The sequence below is a fragment of the Phoca vitulina genome, unplaced genomic scaffold (genome assembly GCF_004348235.1).
Source record: "Phoca vitulina isolate PV1807 unplaced genomic scaffold, GSC_HSeal_1.0 scaffold39, whole genome shotgun sequence".
Taxonomy (NCBI): domain Eukaryota; kingdom Metazoa; phylum Chordata; class Mammalia; order Carnivora; family Phocidae; genus Phoca; species Phoca vitulina.
In genome coordinates this window covers 14,801,165-14,823,419 of record NW_022589742.1, presented here as the reverse complement: position 1 = coordinate 14,823,419, position 22,255 = coordinate 14,801,165, and the positions used below count along the sequence as shown (strand labels likewise).

At 40.8% G+C, this 22,255-nt stretch overlaps 1 protein-coding gene across 5 annotated transcripts in view; it reads right to left on the bottom strand.

The window, feature by feature from the left end:
- The window catches only part of ENOX2 (ecto-NOX disulfide-thiol exchanger 2), a 285,542-nt gene that overhangs the window by 41,018 nt on the left and 222,269 nt on the right, over positions 1 to 22,255 (bottom strand). For all 5 annotated transcript variants that reach the window (XM_032428212.1, XM_032428214.1, XM_032428209.1 and 2 more), the window contains 2 exons: positions 8,648 to 8,803; positions 1,542 to 1,748 (listed from right to left, as the gene is read on the bottom strand). In XM_032428212.1, the coding sequence (XP_032284103.1) occupies positions 1,542 to 1,748; positions 8,648 to 8,803 (363 nt within the window). The remainder of the gene's footprint in view (positions 1 to 1,541; positions 1,749 to 8,647; positions 8,804 to 22,255) is intronic.

Sequence of the window (22,255 nt, the reverse complement as noted above, 5' to 3'; positions counted from 1 at the left end):
CTGTTGAATCATAGACCTGTACCTCTGAAACAAATAATACATTATATGTTAAAAAAAAAAAAAGAAGAAGATAGCAGGAAGGGAAGAATGAAGAGGGGAAAATCGGAGGGGGAGATGAACCATGAGAGACTATGGACTCTGAGAAACAAACGGAAGGTTCTAGAGGGGAGGGGGTAGGGGGATGGGTTAGCCTGGTGATGGGTATTAAAGAGGGCACGTACTGCATGGAGCACTGGGTGTTATACGCAAACAATGAATCATGGAACACTACATCAAAAACTAATGATGTAATGTATAGTGATTAACATAACATAATAAAAAAAAGAAAAAAAGAGAAAATGTAATAAGAGTATTCTACATCTCAATAGCCAAATTATGGAAGCAGCCCAGTGTCCATTGATAGATGAATGGATAAAGAAGAGGTAGTATATATATATATATATATACAATGGAATATTATTCAGCCATAAAAAGAATGAAATCCTGCCATTTGCAATGACATGGATGGAGTTAGAGAGTACTATGCTAAGTGAAATAAGTCAGAGAAAGACAAATACCATATATGATTTCACTCCTATGTGGAATTTAAGAAACAAAACAAATGAGCAAAAGGGAAAAAAGAGACAAACCAAGAAACAGACTTAACAATAGAGAACAATCTGATGGTTATCAGAGGGGAGGTGGGTGGGGGGATGGAGGAAATAGGTGATGGGGATTAAGGAGTGCACTTGTTGGGATGAGCTCTGGGTGATGTATGGAAGTGTTGAATCACTATATTGTACACACCTGAAACTAATATAACACTATATGTTAACTAACTGGAATTAAAATAAAAAAACTTTATTAAGTTTTTAACCCTCATTAAGTTTTCCCTGGCCTGTTGCAACAGGCATCTAACTGACCTCCCCTCCTCCTAGATACTGGGTATCAAAGTTAAATAAGACACAGTCCCTTCATTTAAGGAGTTCATACTCTGGTCAGGGAGACAGATGTGGAAAGAGACAGTTCTAGCATGGTGCTATAGGTGTCATGCTAGGAGGAAACATTGGGTACTGTGGAAGTGCTAAGGAGGGGGTGCCCAGACCAGCCTGAGGCACAGTGGGGAGAGAAGTCAGAGAAAGCTTTCCAGAAGAGGTTATGCTTGAGCTGGAGCTTTGAGGTGTGAGGATGTATATATGGCAGGTGGGATGGAAAAGGTAATTATAGTCAGAGGAAAAAGCATAAAGCACCATGGCACATTCTGAGAACTAGAATTAGCTTAGTGTGGTTAGGACATGGTATGTGAGGGAAGAACTGGGAGATGGTGCTGTGAGGTAAGACAGATAATCAAGGCCCTTAGATGTGACACGTAAGGAGTTTTGGACAACAGAGACAACTGAGAACTACCAAAGAACTTTAAGAAATTGGGTGCAAACATTCATTTTCCATCTCTGAAGGCAAGAGGGGATAGCAAAAACTTTATCTGCCACAGATGCAAATACAATGACCTGCAATCTCTGCACTGTGCCTGGTGGGCACACTCCTCATAACTAAACACCTACCAGAAAGATAAAGGGCTTTGTCCACCATGTATTCCTCAGCAAAGCGAATGTGACAAAAGTTCTTTTTGCTCTTCCGAATAGCAATGATCTCTCCACACTGTTCGAACACTTCCACAATGATCTGCTCTGTCCCATTTTCAGGAAGGCCACCCACAAATACTGTTTTGCACCCTGGTGGTCGTTCTCGAGTTGCAGGAGGTGGAAGATCTGAGCAGAATTGCAAAAGCAATTAGTTAAATTAAAAATTAAATTAAAGAATTAAGATGTTTGCTTGGGACAGACCTCTTAGAAATCTAACATGTCCCAGAGATAGACCTTCGGTCCCCATCAGACTTTGGCCCGAGTGCCAAAAGCATGTGGCCTCTAAGGCACTCATCTCTGCTCCATAGCACATGGAAATCATTTTATTCAATGATTTGGTGATCATGATGCCTAAATGATAAAGACTCAGACCCATCGTCTGTCCCATCCAGAGTTCTTTAATTCTGTTCTTTACTTTTGCTGTGACAACTCAGCTATGCCCAATTTTCAGTCATTTTTGCTAATAAGACAGTTGGGGGGAAATCCCACTTACTTTAAATTCTTACTTTCTGGAATTCTCGGAACCAAGGTCCCTGAGAGAAGGGTTGTTTAATTCAGTTTATAGTTACTAAATTCTCTGTTCATGCTTACTGAAAGAACTGTTTCAGAATTAATTTGACAATGATGGGGTAAACATTTACAATAATATTTATGGGTACCAGAATGATTTGCCTGACAAAGTCAGCCAGACTATAAACCATCCTTTCTAGGTTTTTTGTCTTTTGATACCAGTGAGTCCTTCTTCCAATTTCTGGCTGGAGAGGTGAGGTCCAGAGTCAATCCTGCAGCATTTCGAGGGAAGTATGAAAGACAGCAGAGAAAGTAAGCTCGTCTGGGAAATCATTACTAAAGTGAGATAAATTTGGCTATGGAGAGTCATTAAAAACGTATTTAATGAGATGATTCTCCCTCTGCTAAAAAATATGCTTTCTACTCGCTCATCTTATACATAAAGCCTGTTGTATCTGCCAGCCCCGTCTTGCTATTTCTATGTATCCAAGCATTTTCCAAGCAAAATTCTACAGTTCACAGCCCAACAAAACAAAGCATGAAGGTCAAGGGTTTTTTTTTAGTGTGGGTTTTGTATCTGCAAGGATTTATTTTGTGTAATCCATTCTTTCCATTCAGCTCTTCACAATAATTCTCCCAAGATTTGGAGAGCTCAACAACTAGTGATTACAGCTCCCATGCAAAAATAAATGAGTCTCACTTGTAGAGCAGGCCAAGGTCCCCACTTGATGCTTATCCAAGTTGGCAAGTGGATGATTTGGGAGCCTCCTTGGGTATGAGCATCTCTAGCTTCCTCACTTTGCTACCACTGTCGTCTTATCAGTGTGGCTCAGAATAATCAGGTTCTCATGATGCTCTCTTCCCCTCTATTTAGTCGATAAAAGAGGTAAAGGGATTCAGGGAACTTACAAAGTTTCTGTTAATTTAAAAAATTTCTGTCATTTCAAGAACTCACTGTATGGTTTTTGTTCTATAGGAGAAGTTTAAAAGGAAAAGGAAGATAACCTAGTGAGCAGGAATCTGAAATGTCTTAGTCATGTGCACTGGAGCAATTTGATTTTAGCCAAAAAGGGGAAAAATGAGGTCCAGAATATCTTGAGACTTCTGCTTCTGAGTTTTTTTAAGAAATAGAAGGATTCTAATATCACACACTTCCAGTGATTCTCAACTCTGACAGCACATTAGACTCAACTTAGGAGTCAAACAAAAAATCTTGGGTCCACTCCAATGAGTGATTTAATTAGTTTGGGTGCAGCCTGTGCATTATTTTTTTTTAAAGCTCCTCAGGCAACTCTAATGAAAGCTAGGATTGAAAACCTCCTCAGGCAACTCTAATGAAAGCTAGGATTGAAAACTTGGTCTAAACTTCTCATGTTACAGAGAAAACCTTAGCTGAGTGAGGTTGAGTGACTCATTCAAGGTCACCAAATTAGAAAGAGAAGGAACATGAACTTGGAGCAGGTAAACTTGGATTTAAACCTCAACTTAACTGTCTGTAGGACCTTGTGAAAATTACATAACCTCTGAGAACCTCATTCTTTCATCTGTAAAATGGGGATACTGTCTTCTACCTTACAAGGATTTTTGTAGGATAATCGATAATCTACTGTCTATATTGCAAGTGGTACAATGCCTAGCACTTGATAGGTTCCCAATAAATAGTAGTTATTGTAGTGTTATTATTATTTACTGTTATAGAACCCCGGTTTCCTGATTACCAATCTGAGGCTTTCTAAAGCCCTACCACAAGTCTGGAGTGGAGTGGTAGCTTAAGACCTGGACTTCTAAATTCCTAGCTCCTTGCTTTATCCAGATCTTCAGATAAGGCTTGGTTTGGGAAGGAATCACTCTTCTCAACAGAGGAATCTACAGCTGTGAAGACACATATAGTTTTGACCATGGAACACAGAGCCATGTTTTCAAAAAAAGGGCTTTAGCCAAAAATCCTGTTTTAGAATCCTTCTGAAGTTTACTATTTAAGGAATTTGATGGTAAAGAAACTTTTTGTGGAGCAAATGATCACCTTTTTATATTATTTAAGTTTGCTTAGTTAGGTCTACCTTTTGGTCCACTGAGAGACTCTAAGGAATGTCTGGTTACTTTGCCACAGTTACATATAACACTGAAAATACAAAGGCTTTTTCCTTTAAAAATTCTGCGGGATTTAAAAATTCTGTGATGAAGTCATCACCCTATTCAGATGCTGTGATTATTTTGTGGTAACTGCTAAGTAAGAAAGCATAAAAGCCACTAAGAGTGGGGTCAAGAATGCTGGGGTTTATTTATTTTCCTTGGGTAAATGTAGAAAGCCTCTTCGATAGCATTCGCTGAGATTTAGGTGTATGCCACTCAACAAGGCAATGGGCTGTACTGTCTTCCTTAATGGATAGTACTTATACTTTAATTAGCAGCTCAAAGCACTTTGCTGTCTGGCCCTGATTTTCTAATCCCACTGAAATATAGTGATCTGGGCACAGCAATGATAACTCCATAGGAGAGCAAATTCAAAGTTCACCTATTAATCAGGTAATGTGCTAAACTCTCTTAACACCCCAACCACTACTCTGGATAGAGAAGAAAACTTCATGTAAAATGATTCAAGATAACTGAGAGTATAAAGAACTTTAATCTCTGGTAATGGAAAAGGAGGAGCTTCTAGCAACTCTAATTAGAACTAAGCACCTACTCTGGGGAGCTCTTTTGGGGCAATCACATTAAGATCGGAGTCACTGCTGATCTTTGAGAAGTGAGGTAGGGGGCAGCAAGTGGCATAAACCACTTGCTTGTTTCTTGCTTTTCAAAGGAGCGTCAGATATCACTCCACTGGTTTGGCAGAATTTATGTACTGCAAAGTCTTTGAGTTGATTTTATTAGACAGCCCAAGACTGAAGGCCTCCTAGACAATCAGCAGGGGCCAAATATATTTTAATGTAATTCCAACTGATTGGAAATAATCAGAAGACTGGTGAATCTTTATTACTTCTCAATTTACCCACTTTCTCTAATTTTCTTTATAGAACCCAGCCCTAGGAGCCAAAATGAGGTTGGACTGTTCTGAAATAGTAAAATGAAAAAAATTGCTTTTTTTTTCTGGCTCCTGGGTGCTTTCCCACATCCCCGTACATAGCAGGTGATATTCCACCATTTATTCCACGTTTCCTGTTAACTGGACAATAGACTCAAAATGCAACCTCTCCATGCGGAAGGTCTATCAGCTGAAGTGGGAGGAAAACCAATAGTGTCATATCCTGAAAGCCAAGTAAAAAAGTATACCAATGAGTAAGGAGAAACCAACTGTGTCATATATGGCTATTAGGTCATTTAGGAAGAGAACTGAGAATTGACTATTGGATTTAGTATTATAAAGTCACTAGAGTTCTTAAACAGGGGCATTTTGAAAGAGGGGTAGGGCAAAAGCATAAATGAAGAAGATTTAAAAGAGAATTGAAAAAAACTGGAAACAGCTAGTAAAGAGGGCTTTTGTACAGAAATGCAAATTCCTCTTTTAAATTTTAAAATGTTGGAATTCCTCAGGGCACTTTGGTTGTTTGTCATCCTTTCTTGAGCTATATAATCTCTCTAGTGGTCTTGGTCATTCTTACACTTTCAAATGACGTATTGTTTCAAGAAGGATGAAGGGGTCACTAGTACTAAAAATAGGAGAGAAATAAAGTAATTTAAGGGGTAAAAATTATTCATTGGACCTAGCACCCAATATTTAAGTGAAAATGCATTAGAGAGATGAATGATTAACTATTGTGTTAATTTCAGTATCTTCCACATGGAAATGTTCCAGGAGAAGATAGGCTTGCAGTTGGGCTGGAGAGGAATGGAATACTGGGAAGCAGTTGAACTTGACTAAGGGGTGGGTAAGTGGCAAGTAGAAATGATGGATCGAAGATAGTCACATGAAGCATACCAGTGAAAGGTTTTTGAAGTCAGGAGTTGGACTTGGCATTTGTGGGTAATGGGAGCCCCAGGACTTTTGGGTTCTGTATATGTGACAAGAACCTGGATGAAGTGTCAGGTGGGATGGGGGTAAGGAATTGATGGTAAAGATGCTTTCTAATGAAGCAAGACAGAAGCAGATTCGATGGCTGCATAAAGAGACTGTGAGATCACAGGACCTTATTGCTTGAGAGGCCACTGAGTGCAAGAGAATATATCAGAGACAGAGGCAGAATATAGCAGAGGCAGGCTAAGTGCTGGGGTTTATAATCAAGGCCTTAGCAGACAAGGTTGGTAGGCTCTGGAGAAGATAAGGGATTCAGGCATACCAAATCCCTCTTCCCATCACACCTTCATAGTCTGGGGTGTTAACAAAAATCATACTTGCCATGCTTTCAGCACAGAACTAAGGGAGTCTTCTCCATTAGCGTTTTCCCCCACACAATTAACCTGAGCCCCCTTGTAACAAAATCCAAGTTCTAAACAGGAAATAGAACACCAGTTTACTTTAAGCTATGTCAGGAGGGTCCGTTTTTAATTCAATCCAAAGCCAGGTTCCTTCCCAGAAGCCACCACTTTACTGGCACTAATTGCTCTGTCTGTATTCTTAACAGAGATGAAGAACTAAAGGATTGAACTATGAAGGTAAAATGTTCCCTTTCACTCTGTGGCCCTTCCAGCTCAGAACTGCGAAGGCATGGTGTAGGTGGGGAAAGATAAATGTATTTGAGAGATGTCTGTCTCTTTCTTTTCCTAGAGACTATCAAAAAGTTAGAGCCTCATAAAAAATTTTAGAGCCTCTTTAAGCTGTGTATGTCTGTATTCTTTTAAAGACTGCTCAGCAATATGGTCTATGTGTTATACACAAGGTATCTGTTATTCTTTGGAAATTCAGCAACTGAATAGCCTATAAAGTCATCACTTCTACCCAGCCAAGATATTACAGGTTATGAGCCATCCTGTTACAGTGGACTTGATTGAGACAATGAAAGCCTAGTGCAGGCTGATTATGTAATAAATGGATGATTAAACCAGTAGGATTCTACCTTTACATACATAGGAGGTTTTAACACTGGAAATGCCTGAATTCATGGCTTTTGAAGTGAAAAAAGGTAGTATCAGTGATGCACAGCTCTCTCTAATCCAAAAGCAACACACAGGAAGACAGGGAAAAAAGTCCGCTGCCCATTTGTAAGGACGGTGGCAGTAAGAGTAAGAGACAAGGGTACAACAGTGCCATTCATTCACCTAGGCACTAAACACAAATCCAGGAATGGCCACTTGAGCTGGCAGGTAAGGCCTACTAGGCCATCTTATTCTCCATTCCCTAATTCTCCTGTGACATACTAGCTCTTCTCCCAATTCAGTCCTCCGAGATGCTAGCCTCCTAGATTTCTTATTGGCCTGGAAGGAAGTACCCTGCTGATGATCAAGTTCAAAGACCTGAAGAAGGCATTAAGAACATTTTTCACTAGCAAAAGGGACCAAGGTGATTTGTCTAACCAACCCTGACTGATTCTAAAATCCTCTTGGTTGTGAGCAGACTATCCTAAGTAGAATTTGGGTCCCTGCCAGGGCCTGATTCCATGATTAACTGATTCCTATGTAAGGTGGGAGATGAAATAGTTGTCTGAAGTCACATGTCAAAAGTTATGTTTATTGTGATAAGGCAAGTTCATTTGATCTATGGCCTGAACCCTTGAATGTGTCCCTTAACAGCTTTAATCTCAGCACTGTGGTGGCAGCTCCCTTAAGTAGGCCATCCAGCACCACCACTAGAATCATGGAAAAAGCTTTAATGAGGCTTGAGTCATGGGCAGAAATAACTTCTGATCGCTTAAAGTAAATAAAACCCCAAATATATCCAGAAAAAAAAGTTTGAGTCAATTATTGCTGCTATATTTTAAGTGAAATATGTCCACCATATCTTTGCAGATGTTTTTAAGAGTCTAAGGAGAAACCTATTCATTACTGACAAGATAGATCCCTAGACCATTTCCACATGAATTTCATTGATTGGATGGATGCAAGTGGTTTGACTTAGTCTCAGTATTCCTCTTTGCCCTCATTGCAAGTTAAATCTCACCCCACTGTCTGTTGCAGCCCATCAGTTGAACAGCAGTAGTTGGAGTGATGTGTGAATAGCTGGTGGCAGTGGAGGATTCTTAGCACTAAATGTATATTCTCATGTGCCTCAGGTAGGCTCAGACACACTCTATTACTGCCATCATCAGCATGTAGGCCAGTTATGAAAAAGAGAGTCTGTAAATAACAGTGTTGAACAATTTGTGTCAGGTGTCTCTTTCTGTACGAACACACTTGAATGCCTTACCAGATGGCATTAGAAACACGTTTTATCATTTGTACTGCAACCAGCACAGAGAAATCTACTGTTCTGTGCATAACATTCAGCCATGCCTAGTAAGAGAAAATTTTCCTGTCCTCTGTTTTCTAGGTGAAGCTTCTATACATACATCTATGAAGCCCTTGGGTATTCTTTTGAAAAAGAAGAGTGTTCCTAGACACCAAAACATTGTGACTTGTGTGGAGAAAAAGCAGAATATTACTTGGATTTGGAGGGAAAAGCGTGCAGCTTTTACAGTGTATGATCTCTTTTACTACTGGCATATCTGGTGGAATTGGAGGAGGTACTATTCCTAAGCCAGGCATCATTGGAGTTATTGGTGGAATTCCAGTCATCATTCCAAGAGCAGGATCAAAATCTAAAAAAGGAGAGAAAAGAGAGAACAATAAGTGACACCAGGCAAGGTCAAGGGGAGGCAGAATATTACCTTACAAATTTCAAACCAAGGATCTTTCTAAGACAGAGGCAAAATATTTAATACTTAAATATTATATTCTACTTGTGCATTTTCCTTTTGGGATAGGGCTGTTTGTTTTTGCTTGACCAGTCTCTTTATCTCTATATCTCATTTTGATATCCAAGGCCTTTCATACTATGACCGTACCTTGTCTGTTGATCTTGTCTTCCACTAGTTCCCAATGCACACCCTCCACTCCATTCAGACAAGGCTTCTTGCTCTCCCTTGTAACACTTCTTGTCTTTTTGCAGTATAGCATGGTATTAAGAGCATACAGTTTTGGGAATCAGGCAGACCTGGGTCCTACTTCTATTATTTGCTTAGCAGGATGAATCTTTTGAACCTCCATCTCATTTGCAAACCCTTACCTTATAGGGAGCTATGACAAATAAACAAAATGATGAATGTAATGTGCTTAGCATAATGTATAGCACAAAAATACTCAATAAATAACTATTCTCTGTGCTTTTGTTCATGCTGTTCTCCCTGCCTGGAATCATTTGAGCCTCCCCAAATTCTCCCCATACTTCAAGGCGTGCCTTAAATAACTCTCCAAGGCCACTCTCCCTGAAGAACTTTTTCCAGATAATTCTGGTTCATTCTCAACTCTGTGTTGAAAAACTGTTTTGTATCTGTTGCCACTGAATTTTATTTTATTTTACATCATCTTTTCATTCAGGGATGCTTCTAGGATGTGTAGGGGCCCTCACAAATGTTTTTCTGTGGGGTTCATCTATATACACAGTTCAATTCACCCCAAATCAGCATCAACACTATTCAGTGGCATAATCTCATGAGATACCATGAGAGAAATGCCACACCAGGCAGCTAGAGTGATTTACTTACCAGTCTACCTTCCTGGAAACAAGACTCTGGGAGGACTCCACAGGCAGGAGTTCTGAAGCTTCTTGGAGAATCTGGTTGACTCCACATGTGGGGTAGAGGATTGGAGAGTGCCCCAAAGAGGAGAAAGGAGGACTGGGGTCCACATAAGTTCAGTATGAGAGTGGGACTCCTTGCTCAGACAACAGTGCAAGTCCTGGTCAATTCCAGGCAATGAAGAGGAACTTTAAAAATTTCGAGAAAGGTGCTTCTTAAGATTAGAACTTATATAGGACCTGTTCTGGACTCAGGGCACCTACCCTGATCACACTAACTACCTGGCTGGTCCTTAGCATCGGACAGGGACTTAGAAAATATCAGGGCAGGCATTTCAAAGCACGAGGTCCCCTGAGATGCGGGCCTAGGGCAAAGGTCCCACTTGCCTGGGTGTAAGGATGGTACTGATTTCATTTAAATTTTGTCTCTATATCAAAATGCAAGTTCTTTGAGAGAAGGGAATGCATTCTACTTCCTTATTTCCCCACCTCTCACTGTTGTCCTCTGCTACAGAATGCACAATGGACTGTAAATAAAGTATTGCATAAGGAGTTCTGATAATGTAGGGGCAGTTGAAGTAGCACTAGCAGGTCCGACTCCCAAAAACCTTACTCTGCTCACCACAAAGACTTGAGGGGCAACGCCTATAAGCATGTCCTTAGGCTGGCTCTGAATCCCCTGGGTGGCTTTCTAAGATATTGAAGGGGGTAGATCTAAACAGGGGGAAGAATCTGTGGTCTCTAGAGAAGCAGAACTTCAGGTACAATAGGCCCAGTAGGGGTGAGTCTTATGACCAGGCAGATAGGCAGGCGGGTAGCACGTGTGCATCCTCCATTGTAAAGTCAGCCCATAAGAGCTAGGGCATTCCCTATCTTCCCACATGCCTGTCATGCTGAAATATCAAGACCCCAGATATGTTTGGGAAGAAAAAAAAAAGATCTTCCAAGAAATTAGAAGAAATTTTATTTTTCTGAAAACAAATTTACAGCTCACCCAATATGCACTTGTACACATGCATGTGAGCGTGTGTGCGTACACACACACACACATACACATGCACCTTTCCTTCCTCCCTGTGGCTCTCATATCTCTAGTTTCCTCCACATACTAGTTACATGACCTTAGGGAAGGTTTCTTAATATCTGGTAACATAGCACTATTTCTTTTTTGATAAAAGTGGGGATAAATGATGACATTTAGCTCAAAGGATGAAAGGACAGAACAGATATGAAAACACCTGGCATGATAGGTGGTAGTCCTAATAGGTAAATTTCCATCCTTCCATTCAGTAAGTTCACTTATTCAGGCATTCATTCCCACATTCCACAAGCATTTGTGATAGCTTTTAATATGTCAGGCTCTATTAGGTGGGGGCAGGGGGTCTAGGTCTTCCTTTCCATCTTGGAGGACTTAGACCCCTGATACCCTGTGTTTCTATGCTGTATAATAACAGCACTGCGGTTAAAAATGCCATTTGTGTCTTTGGAAAATTTGATTCCTTGTGTATATGATTTTGGAAAAATTGTTAACATTATCTCACCCATTTACAAACTGTTAATTTTCAGTAGGAAAAGATCAGATTAGATTGTGTGCCAACTAAACAATTTCATCTATTTTTCCCCTCCAACTGAAATGTTTGTCTTCCTTTTATTGTTCTGCCTGCCTCCTCATTGTTATTCATATAGCTCTGTCACTCACAACTCTACCTTACCACAGATTACAGAAACATCAGTTCATTAAACAAGTTCTGCCACTTCGGCTGAGAAAGAAATGCCTGTCTCCATGTACTGTCTACTAATAAATGGAGACAAACAAAAAACAAATACACAGGATAAATATAACTCCTGACTGATGTACTCACCACTCTGTTTGGTATGATTACATTAATATTTTATGAAATTCATTTAAAAGCAAATGTATTCATGACATATGGCTAAAGCGAGAGTAGATAAACTCCCTTTCTTCCTTGTGTTCAATATGCCAAGAGTTCCATAGGCTACACTGCCTAGCAGGGCTTGCTAGAGGGCAGGTTGCACATGACATTTCAAAGACTCCTAACACATTGATTATTTCTTTTGTTTATCTTCAACCATTAAGCACCAAAGTCGATGTGATTTTCCAATGCCAACCAAGAAAATAACCATTTGAAATCATCGGACTTAAACAAGTATTGCAGAATCTGAAAAATCAAAGTCCAACAATTTAAAATACATTGGGAATAGAACACCAGAGAAATTATCTCCCTCTTCAAGGCCCCCAGCCTGGCTTGACAAGTACACTAACAAGTGCGTAGTATTAACATTTATGTTAGGAATTCAAACTTTTATTTATTTATTTTAAAATTTTATTTTACTGTGTTATGTTAGTCACCATACATCATTAGTTTTTTTTTTCTTTTTCCCATTTTTTAATTTAATTTTATGTTATGTTAATCACCATACATTACATCATTAGTTTTTGATGTAGTGTTCCATGATTCATTGTTTGCGTATAACACCCAGTGCTCCACCCAATACAGGAATTCAAACTTTTGAAGGAGATTTGAAATCATTTTATAAGGATTATGGAAAAGGCCAAGGTATTCCTCCAAAGTCCTTCCCACAATAAATACCCTGTTCTGTTTTGCTTCTATATCTCTTCTTCTAGCACCTTTTCCCTACAGCCTTCTGACTCTTGGCATTGCCATGCCTGGAAGTGTCATAAGACATTGGTTTGTATTCCCTCTTCTGATTCATGAACTTCCCCAAATCCCAGCTTACTAGAGATGCTACGAATGCTTTGTTAGTTGGGCCAGCTTGCTCCTCTGAGTTGTGGCTCTACTACATGATTTCAAGTAATATTTCAGTGTAGCCTTAAATATTCCTGCTCCCTAGCAACTTGGGCTCATTCAACCTAGAGTAGTTACCTGGAAGTAAAATCATCCTCTGTTCTCTTTACGCATTTGAGCCAGGGAGTTACACTGGAGGCACATACCATTTCTATGCTGCCATCCAGTCATCCATATGTCCATCCAGTTAATAGTTTGATGCCAGGCCCTGTGCCAGGTGCTGGGATTGAGGGAATGAGTAAGGAAAAATCCTCGGCCTCATAGTCTAGTTTAGAAACATCCATGCAGTTACAATGCTGTATCACCAATTATCAACACCCAAATTATTGGGTGCTTACAATGTGCTAGACACTGTGCTAAGCATTTTATATAATCACATTTCAGTAAGCCTGTGAACTAGCTACTATTATAGTCCTTCATTTTATACAGAAATTGGGGCTCAGAGTATTTAGTTATTTGACCAAGATTACAAGCCAGTAAGAAGCAGAACTAGGATTCAAATCTAGGCTGGTCTAACTATAATGCTCTTAACCACTACACTGCCTCTCAGTGTAGTATGACAATTGTTTTAATGAATTAACTTCATTATAGGTGTAAGGTGAACCAGGTATAATTAAAAACATGGCAGATGAGCAACAAAGTGCTTCCAGACAATTATTTTTTTCCCAGTGTGACAGATTAAAGGTGGATACAAATTCTTTGAGACTCCTTTCATCAAGAGATGAGGTCTATGTCCCCCATCCCATTTGAATCTGGATGGGCTACAGACTACTTTGACACAAGAAGTGTTCTGTTTTCAGGCTCAGGCCTTAAGAGAGATACCATTCCCACTTCTTGTTTCTGGGAACACATGCTACTGGAGCTTCAAGATACCGTGTAACATGTTGGAGTACTGTGGTAGAGAGGCATGTGGAGAGGGCCTTAGAGTAAATGGAGAGAGAGGGATCCAGCTGAGCTCAGTGTTTTTATCTGTCCCTGCCAAGGTGCCATGCATATGAATAAAGTTGTCTTGGAACCTCCAGACTAGCCTACCATTGCTGAGACATCCCAGTTGATACCATATGGCACAGAAGAATTGCCCATATGAGTCCTGCTCAAATTCTTCAGCCAGAAACTCTTAAAATAGAATAAAATGATTGTTTTTTAAGCTGCTAAGTTATAAAATAGTTTGTCATACAGCAATAGAGATGCAGAATATGCAGCATGCCTAGGGAATGGGGTGTGATTAATTAACAGAGTTGGCTATTTTCAATGAATGGAAATAGAAAGTACACCAAACACCCAAACTAGACTGACCATGATTTTTCTCAGATTATTGAAGAGGTGCTTTGGGACCCTGCAAGGCCCCAGAGCCACTGTCTCGAGAAATTGTCACTGTACTGTTGCTGTGTGGAAGAGCCAGTTGAAACAATGCCAGGTGACTGACACTCTACTATGTGGACTAAGACTACAGATGTCTACAAAACACTAGAATTAGAGGTTGCCCATTTTTGATGCCTGACAAAGACACCACATATGCCAGTTTTATGGTTCAGCCCTTGATATTTTCTGGCAGGATGGTTCACACTGGTGTTCCTTCTGTAAAATGCAAACTCCACTTTTGTGGCAGGGGAAGAGGGACGGTGTCCATAATACTACTACCCATTAAATCAGTGTACATGAATTTCTAGGTTATGATTTGATTTTATACATATCATCTCATTTAATCTTCACAATCCTAAGGAATAGGTAATATATTACTCTCTATTTTACAGATGAAGAAATTGAAGCTCACAGAGTTAACACAGTAAGGCCATACAGTAGGTGGCTTTTACTAACCATACTCTCAACCATTAGTCTATATTGCTTCCCACCAAGTCCATGGATCCACAGGAAAAAAAGATACTCCTTGTCAGATTAAGCTCTGTTTCTTTTTTTTTTAAAGATTTTTATTTATTTATTTGTTTGACAGAGAGAGAGAGAGAGTGAGAGCAGGAACACAAGCAGGGGGAGTGGGAGAGGGAGAAGCAGGCTTCCCGCCAAGCCGGGAGCCCAATGTGGGGCTCGATCCCAGGACCCTGGGATCATGACCTGAGCCGAAGGCAGACGCTTAACGACTGAGCCACCCAGGCACCCCAAGCTCTGTTTCTAACTACTCAACCTGTAGCAGGCCTTCAAATATTTATGTCCCAAAGGCTACCATCCAGTTGCTTATCTCTATACCTAGAACTTCCTGTTGAGATGTTTGATATATGTATTGCCACACTATTAAGTAATTTAGAGGCTTCTGTTTTAAATCCATTGTCTCAACTTTGACCCACAGAAGAAGTTGAAATTGTGGCAGTGTATGAACTGGAGGTGGGCAAAGGTAGGAGATAACACATTTACTGTTGGTCTTGTCTTTTTAGAACTGGACCTGGTTCTGGCTGGCTGGAAGCCCCTCCATACCCTTAGAAAGGATCTTCCTAAACTTAGTGACTTCTCCCCATCCAAGTGCCCTCCTGCCCATAAAGGCATTTCTATTCTGTTAGGTGTTCCAAAGACTCTTTGAGCACCAGGATGTAGTTTGCACTCACAATAAAACCACTGTAATGCAATCATAGATTAGCCTAAAATAAGCGCACCAAATGGGATCTAAATATAATTAAGGTATTTCACAGAGAATTATGATTCCAATTCAGGTATACATTTCTGGGACATTATTGCTTTTTCTTTAGAGTTCCCACAAAATTCACTGGAAAATTAAGAATTACGCCTGGGTATTGAGAAATTTTAACCCACTACAGTCTTGACTGCCTCCTCTTCATGCAAATCCTCAAAAGACTTTTCAAGCAGTCAACCTGAAGAGAGAATACATATTTCTAAGGATAGCCAGGCTGCACTGTGAGATGATCCTGCAGTTATCACTAGCCCTCTTGGAAATAGAGCACAAGTTTCCAAATTTTTGCATAATGACTCTCAAATTCTACCAACATCTGCCTGTTTCTCCAGAAGATCACCTAAACCCTTGCTTCAGGCCAGCTGGAAAATTAAAGCAGGGCCTCGTTCATGAACAATAGCAAATAAGGTAGCAAACTAGGCTTGGGTGGGTTATATAGCACAGTTTTAGTTCACAAAGACTCACCCCAGTAAATCTCAACTTTGATTTCAAATTTCTACTAATGAAGCTTCTTTATTTAGTATAAATTTTTGCAAATATCTACCTTTCTAGCCCATCTTCCACCTATTCCTTCCTATTTATTTATATTGTGTTCTTGCCTTGTTAGAACATTTGACAGATTCAGGATCATGACCTTGACTCTCATGGGATGCTGTGAACATCTTTGGATGTTGGCATTAGTGAGGACATTTCCTGCTACGTCTGTGGTTCCCAGATTTCTAGATTTTAGAGAGGAATAAAATAAAATTAATATACACATACATTTAATTATACCCCTCTTAATTTGCCAAGAAAAGACGTGGGGAAAAAATAACAGAAACTAGCCAGTGTACCATTCGCACAGTTCAAAAAAGACAGAACATTTTAGAGGGGGGAGGAAAAGATGGCAGAGGAGTAGGGGACCCTATTTCAACTGGTCCCCGGAATTGAGCTGGATATCTACCAGACCACTCTGAGCACCCACGAAACCAGCCTGAGATGTAAGAAGATCTGGATCTCTACAAACAGAATATCGCAGGCGGTTGGTTTTGAGGTACGAAGCGGAGAGCCGTGATTCCGCGGGCAGATATCAGAGGATAAATAGCAGCGGGAGGGTGCCTGGCCGTGGGGATCCTACACCGCCGGCGAGCGACAGCCTCACGCGCTGCGGACGGGGCACAGACTCGCAGACCGGTAGAGTCGGGAAAGGACTTTAGGGCAGCCCCCGGGGTGGAAAACCAGACCGGCGGGGTCGCGCGCACGTGAACCGCAGCCGCCCAGACAGAAACCCGGAGCGACGGTCGCGCGCACGCGAACTGCAGCCTCCGAGACGGAAACCCGGTGCGCCAGGGTCCCGCGGGTGAACTGCAACCTCCGGGGTGGAAACCCCGAGCGGCGGGGTCGTGCACACGCAAACTGCAGTCCCCCAGACAGGACCCCAAGCGGCGGAGTCGCGAACTGGGAGCGGCTGGTGGTTTTAGAAGCACAAAGGGCAGAGACGTGCCCCGACCTGGAGGCAGGACTGGGGGTGCTGCGGAGGGGCGCACAACCCAGGCCGCTGCAGTTTATAGCAGCACGGACAGAAACGGAGACGGTGTGGCCTGGAGAGCTCACTGAAGAACAGACTGAGGTCTCTCTGCTCTGAGGCAGAGGGTTGGAAACGGTCTCTTCTGCTCTGACTCGCGGAAGAGACGTGGAAAGCCACCAGGGAAAGGCGCCAGAGAACAAAAGCCCCAAAGACTGATTCCCACTGAGCCCATCCCCCGCCACAGGGGCACAGGGCAACTCCGCCCAAACAGGGTTGCCTGAGTAACAGTGCAGCAGGCCCCTCCCACAGAAGACAGGCTGGGAAAACAAGAGGTCAGCAACCCTAAGGTCCCAAGAAAACAGGTGCATCTTGCTTGGGTTCTGGTCAATAATTTGGACTCTATACATTCCCTCAAACACCCATCAACAGAATGACTAGGAGGAGGAGCCCCCAAAACAGAAAAGACTCAGAGATTATGACTTATGCTGCAGATTTACAAATGGATGCAGATATAACCAAGATGTCGGAGATGGAATTCAGGCTAGCAATTGTGAAGACAATGGCTAGAATGGAGAAATCAATTAATGGCAACATAGAGTCTCTAAGGGCAGAAATAAAAGGGGAATTGGCAGAACTCAAAAATGCTATCAATGAGATCCAATCCAATCTAGATAATCTAACAGCTAGGGTAACTGAGACAGAAGAGAGAATAAGTGACCTGGAAGACAGTATAATAGATAAAAAGGGAAAAGAGGAGGCCAGGGAAAAACAACTCAGAATCCATGAAAATAGAATCAGAGAAATAAGTGACACCATGAGGCGTTCCAATGTCAGAATCATTGGAATCCCAGAGGGAGTGGAGAGCGAGAGAGGGCTAGAAGATGTATTTGAGCAAATCATAGCTGAGAACTTCCCTAATCTGGGGAAGAGAGGACCCCTCCAAGACCAAGGAAAAAAGGCCAACACCCCGGCATGTAATAGTAAAACTCACAAATCTTAGAACCAAGGAAACCATCTTAAGGGCAGTTAGGGGGAAGAGATTCCTTACGTACAGAGGGAGGAACATCAGAATAACGTCAGACCTGTCCACAGAGACCTGGCAAGCCAGAAAGGCCTGGCAAGACATATTCAGGGTACTAAATGAGAAGAACATGCAGCCAAGAATACTTTATCCGGCAAGGCTTTCATTTAGAATGGATGGAGAGATGCAGAGCTTCCACGACTGGCAGAAGTTGAAAGAATATGTGACCACTAAGCCGGCCCTGCAAGAAATATTAAGGGGGGTTCTATAAAAGGAGAAAGACCCCAAGAGTGATCTACAACAGAAATTTACAGGGACAATCTATAAAAACGTCTTCACAGACAACATGATGACAATTAATTCATATCTTTCAATAATCACTCTCAACGTGAATGGCCTAAACGCTCCCATAAAATGGCACAGGGTTGCAGATTGGATAAAAAGACAGGACGCATCCATATGTTGTCTACAAGAGACTCATTTTGAACCTAAAGATACATCCAGACTGAAAGTGAAGGGATGGAGATCTATCTTCCATGCCAGCGGACCTCAAAAGAAAGCTGGGGTAGCAATTCTTATATCAGACAAATTAGATTTTAAACTAAAGTCTGTAATTAGAGACACAGAAGGACACTATATCATTCTTAAAGGGTCTATCCAACAAGAAGATCTAACAATTGTAAATATCTATGCCCCCAACATGGGAGCAGCCATCTACATAAGCCAACTGTTAACCAAAATAAAGAGTCATATTGATAACCATATGTTAATTGTAGACCTCAATACTCCACTCTCAGCAATGGACAGATCATCTAAGCAGAAAATCAACAAGGAAACAAGAGCTTTGAATGATACATTGGACCAGATGGACCTCATAGATATTTACAGAACATTCCACCCTAAAACAACAGAATACTCATTCTTCTCGAGTGCACATGGAACTTTCTCCAGAATAGACCATATACTGGGTCACAAATCAGGTCTCAACCGATACCAAAAGACTGAGATTATTCCCTGCATATTCTCAGACCACAATGCTCTAAAACTGGAACTCAATCACAAGAAAAAATTTGGCAGAAATTCAAACACTTGGAAGCTAAAGACCACTCTGCTCAAGAATGTTTGGGTCAACCAAGAAATCAAAGAAGAACTTAAACAATTCATGGAAATCAATGAGAACAAAAACACATCGGTCAAAAACCTATGGGATACTGCAAAGGCGGTCCTAAGGGGGAAATACATAGCCATCCAAGCTTCACTCAAAAAAACAGAAAAATCCCAAATTCACCAACTAACTCTACACCTTAAAGAACTAGAGAAAAAGCAACAAACGACACCTAAGCCACGCATTAGAAGAGAAATAATTAAAATTAGAGCAGATATCAATGAATTAGAAACCAGAAACACAGTAGATCAGATCAATGAAACTAGAAGTTGGTTCTTTGAAAGAATTAATAAGACTGATAAACCACTGGCCAGACTTATCCAAAAGAAGAGAGAAAGGACCCAAATTAATAAAATTAAGAATGAAAGGGGAGAGATCACGACCAACACCAAGGAAATAGAAACAATTATTAGAAATTATTATCAACAACTATATGCCAATAAACTGAGCAATCTGGATGAAATGGAGGCCTTCCTGGAAACCTATAAGCTGCCAAGACTGAAACAGGAAGAAATTGACAACCTGAATAGGCCAATAACCAGTAACGAGATTGAAGCAGTGATCAAAAACCTCCCAAAAAACGAGTCCAGGGCCTGATGGATTCCCTGGGGAATTCTACCAAACATTCAAAGAAGAAATAACACCTTTTCTCCTGAAGCTGTTTCAAAAAATAGAAACAGAAGGAAAGCTTCCAGACTCATATGAGGCCAGCATTACCTTAATCCCCAAACCAGGCAAAGACCCCATCAAAAAGGAGAATTTCAGACCGATATCCCTGATGAATATGGATTCCAAAATCCTCAACAAAATCCTAGCTAATAGGATCCAACAATACATTAAAAGGATCATCCACCACGACCAAGTGGGATTTATCCCCGGGATGCAAGGGTGGTTCAACATTCGCAAATCAATGTGACAGAACACATTAATAAGAGGAGGGAGAAGAACCATATGGTCCTCTCAATTGATGCAGAGAAAGCATTTGACAAAATACAGCATCCTTTCCTGATTAAAACTCTCCAGAGTATAGGGATAGAGGGAACATTCCTCAAGTTCATAAAATCCATCTCTGAAAAACCCACAGCGAATATCATCCTCAATGGGGAAAAGCTGAGAGCCTTTCCCTTAAGATCAGGAACACATCAAGGGTGCCCACTCTCACCACTGTTGTTCAACATAGTACTAGAAGTCCTAGCAACAGCAATCAGACAACAAAAAGAAATAAAAGGTATTCAAATTGGCAAAGAAGAAGTCAAACTCTCTCTCTTCGCAGATGACATGATACTTTATGTGGAAAACCCAAAAGACTCCACCCCTAAATTATTAGAACTCATCCAGCAATTCATAATGTGGCAGGATACAAAATCAATGCACAGAAATCAGTGGCTTTCTTATACACTAACAATGCAACTGTAGAAAGAGAAATTAAAGAAACGATTCCATTTACAATAGCACCAAAAACCATAAGATACCTCGGAATAAACCTAATCAAAGAGGTAAAGGATCTATACTCTAGGAACTACAAAACTCTCATGAAAGAAATTGAAGAAGACACAAAAAGATGGAAAAATATTCCATGCTCATGGATCGGAAGAATAAACATTGTTAAAATGTCTATGCTACCCAGAACAGTCTATACCTTCAATGCCATCCCGATCAAAATTCCAATGACATTTTTCAAAGTGCTGGAACAAACAATCCTAAAATTTGTATGGAATCAGAAAAGACCCCAAATTGCCAAGGAAATGTTGAAAAAGAAAACCAAAGCTGGGGGCATCATGTTGCCCGATTTCAAGCTATATTACAAAGCAGTGATCACCAAGACAGCATGGTACTGGCATAAAAACAGACATACAGACCAATGGAACAGAATAGAGAACCCAGATATGGACCCTCAACTCTATGGTCAAATAATCTTTGACAAAGCAGGAAGAAACACGCAATGGAAAAAAGACAGTCTCTTCAATAAATGGTGCTGGGAAAATTGGACAGCCACATGCAGAAGAATGAAACTCGACCATTCTCTAACACCATTCACAAAGATAAACTCAAAGTGGATGAAAGACCTCAATGTGAGACAGGAATCCATCAAAATCCTAGAGGAGAACACAGGCAGTAACCTCTTTGACATCGCCCACAGAAACTTCTTTCAAGATACATCTCCAAAAGCTAGTGAAACAAAAGCAAAAATGAACTTTTGGGACTTCATCAAGATAAAAACCTGCACAGCAAAGGAAACAGTCAACAAAACAAAGAGGCAACCCACAGAATGGGAGAACATATTTGCAAATGACACTACAGATAAAGGGCTGGTATCCAAGATCTATAAAGAACTTCTCAAACTCAACACCCAAAAAACAAATAATCATGTCAAAAAGTGGGCAGAAGATATGAAAAGACACTTCTCTGAAGAAGACATACAAATGGCTAACAGACACATGAAAAAATGTTCATCATCATTAGCCATCAGGGAAATCCAAATCAAAACCACACTGAGATACCACCTTACACCAGTTAGAATGGCAAAAATGGACAGGGAAAGAAACAACAAATGTTGGAGAGGTTGTGGAGAAAGGGGAACCCTCTTACACTGTTGGTGGGAATGCAAGTTGGTACAGCCACTTTGGAAAACAGTGTGGAGGTGCCTCAAAAATTTAAAAATTGAGTTACCCTATGACCCAGCAATTGCACTACTGGGTATTGACCCCAAAGACACAGATGTAGTGAAAAGAAGGGCCATATGCACCCCAATGTTCATAGCAGCAATGTCCACAATAGCCAAACTGTGGAAAGAGCCGTGATGCCCTTCAACAGATGAATGGATAAAGAAGATGTGGTCCATATATACAATGGAATATTACTCAGCCATCAGAAAAGATGAATACCCAACTTTTACATCAATGTGGATGGGACTGGAGGAGATTATGCTAAGTGAAATAAGTCAAGCAGAGAAAGTCAATTATCATATGGTTTCACTTATTTGTGGAACATAAGGAATAACATGGAGGACATTAAGAGAAGGAAGGGAAAAATGGGCGGGGGGAATTGGAGGGAGAGATGAACCATGAGAGACTATGGACCTGAGAAACAAACAGGGTTTTAGAGGGGAGGGGGGAGGGGGGATTGGTTAGGCGAGGGATGGGTATTAAGGAGGGCATGTACTGCATGGAGCACTGGGTGTTATACGAAAACAATGGATCGTGGATCACTACATCAAAAACTAATGATGTACTGTATGGTGACTAACATAACATAATAAAATTAAAAAAAAAAAAAAAGAAATGACAGAACATTAAAAAAAAAAAAAAAAAAAAAA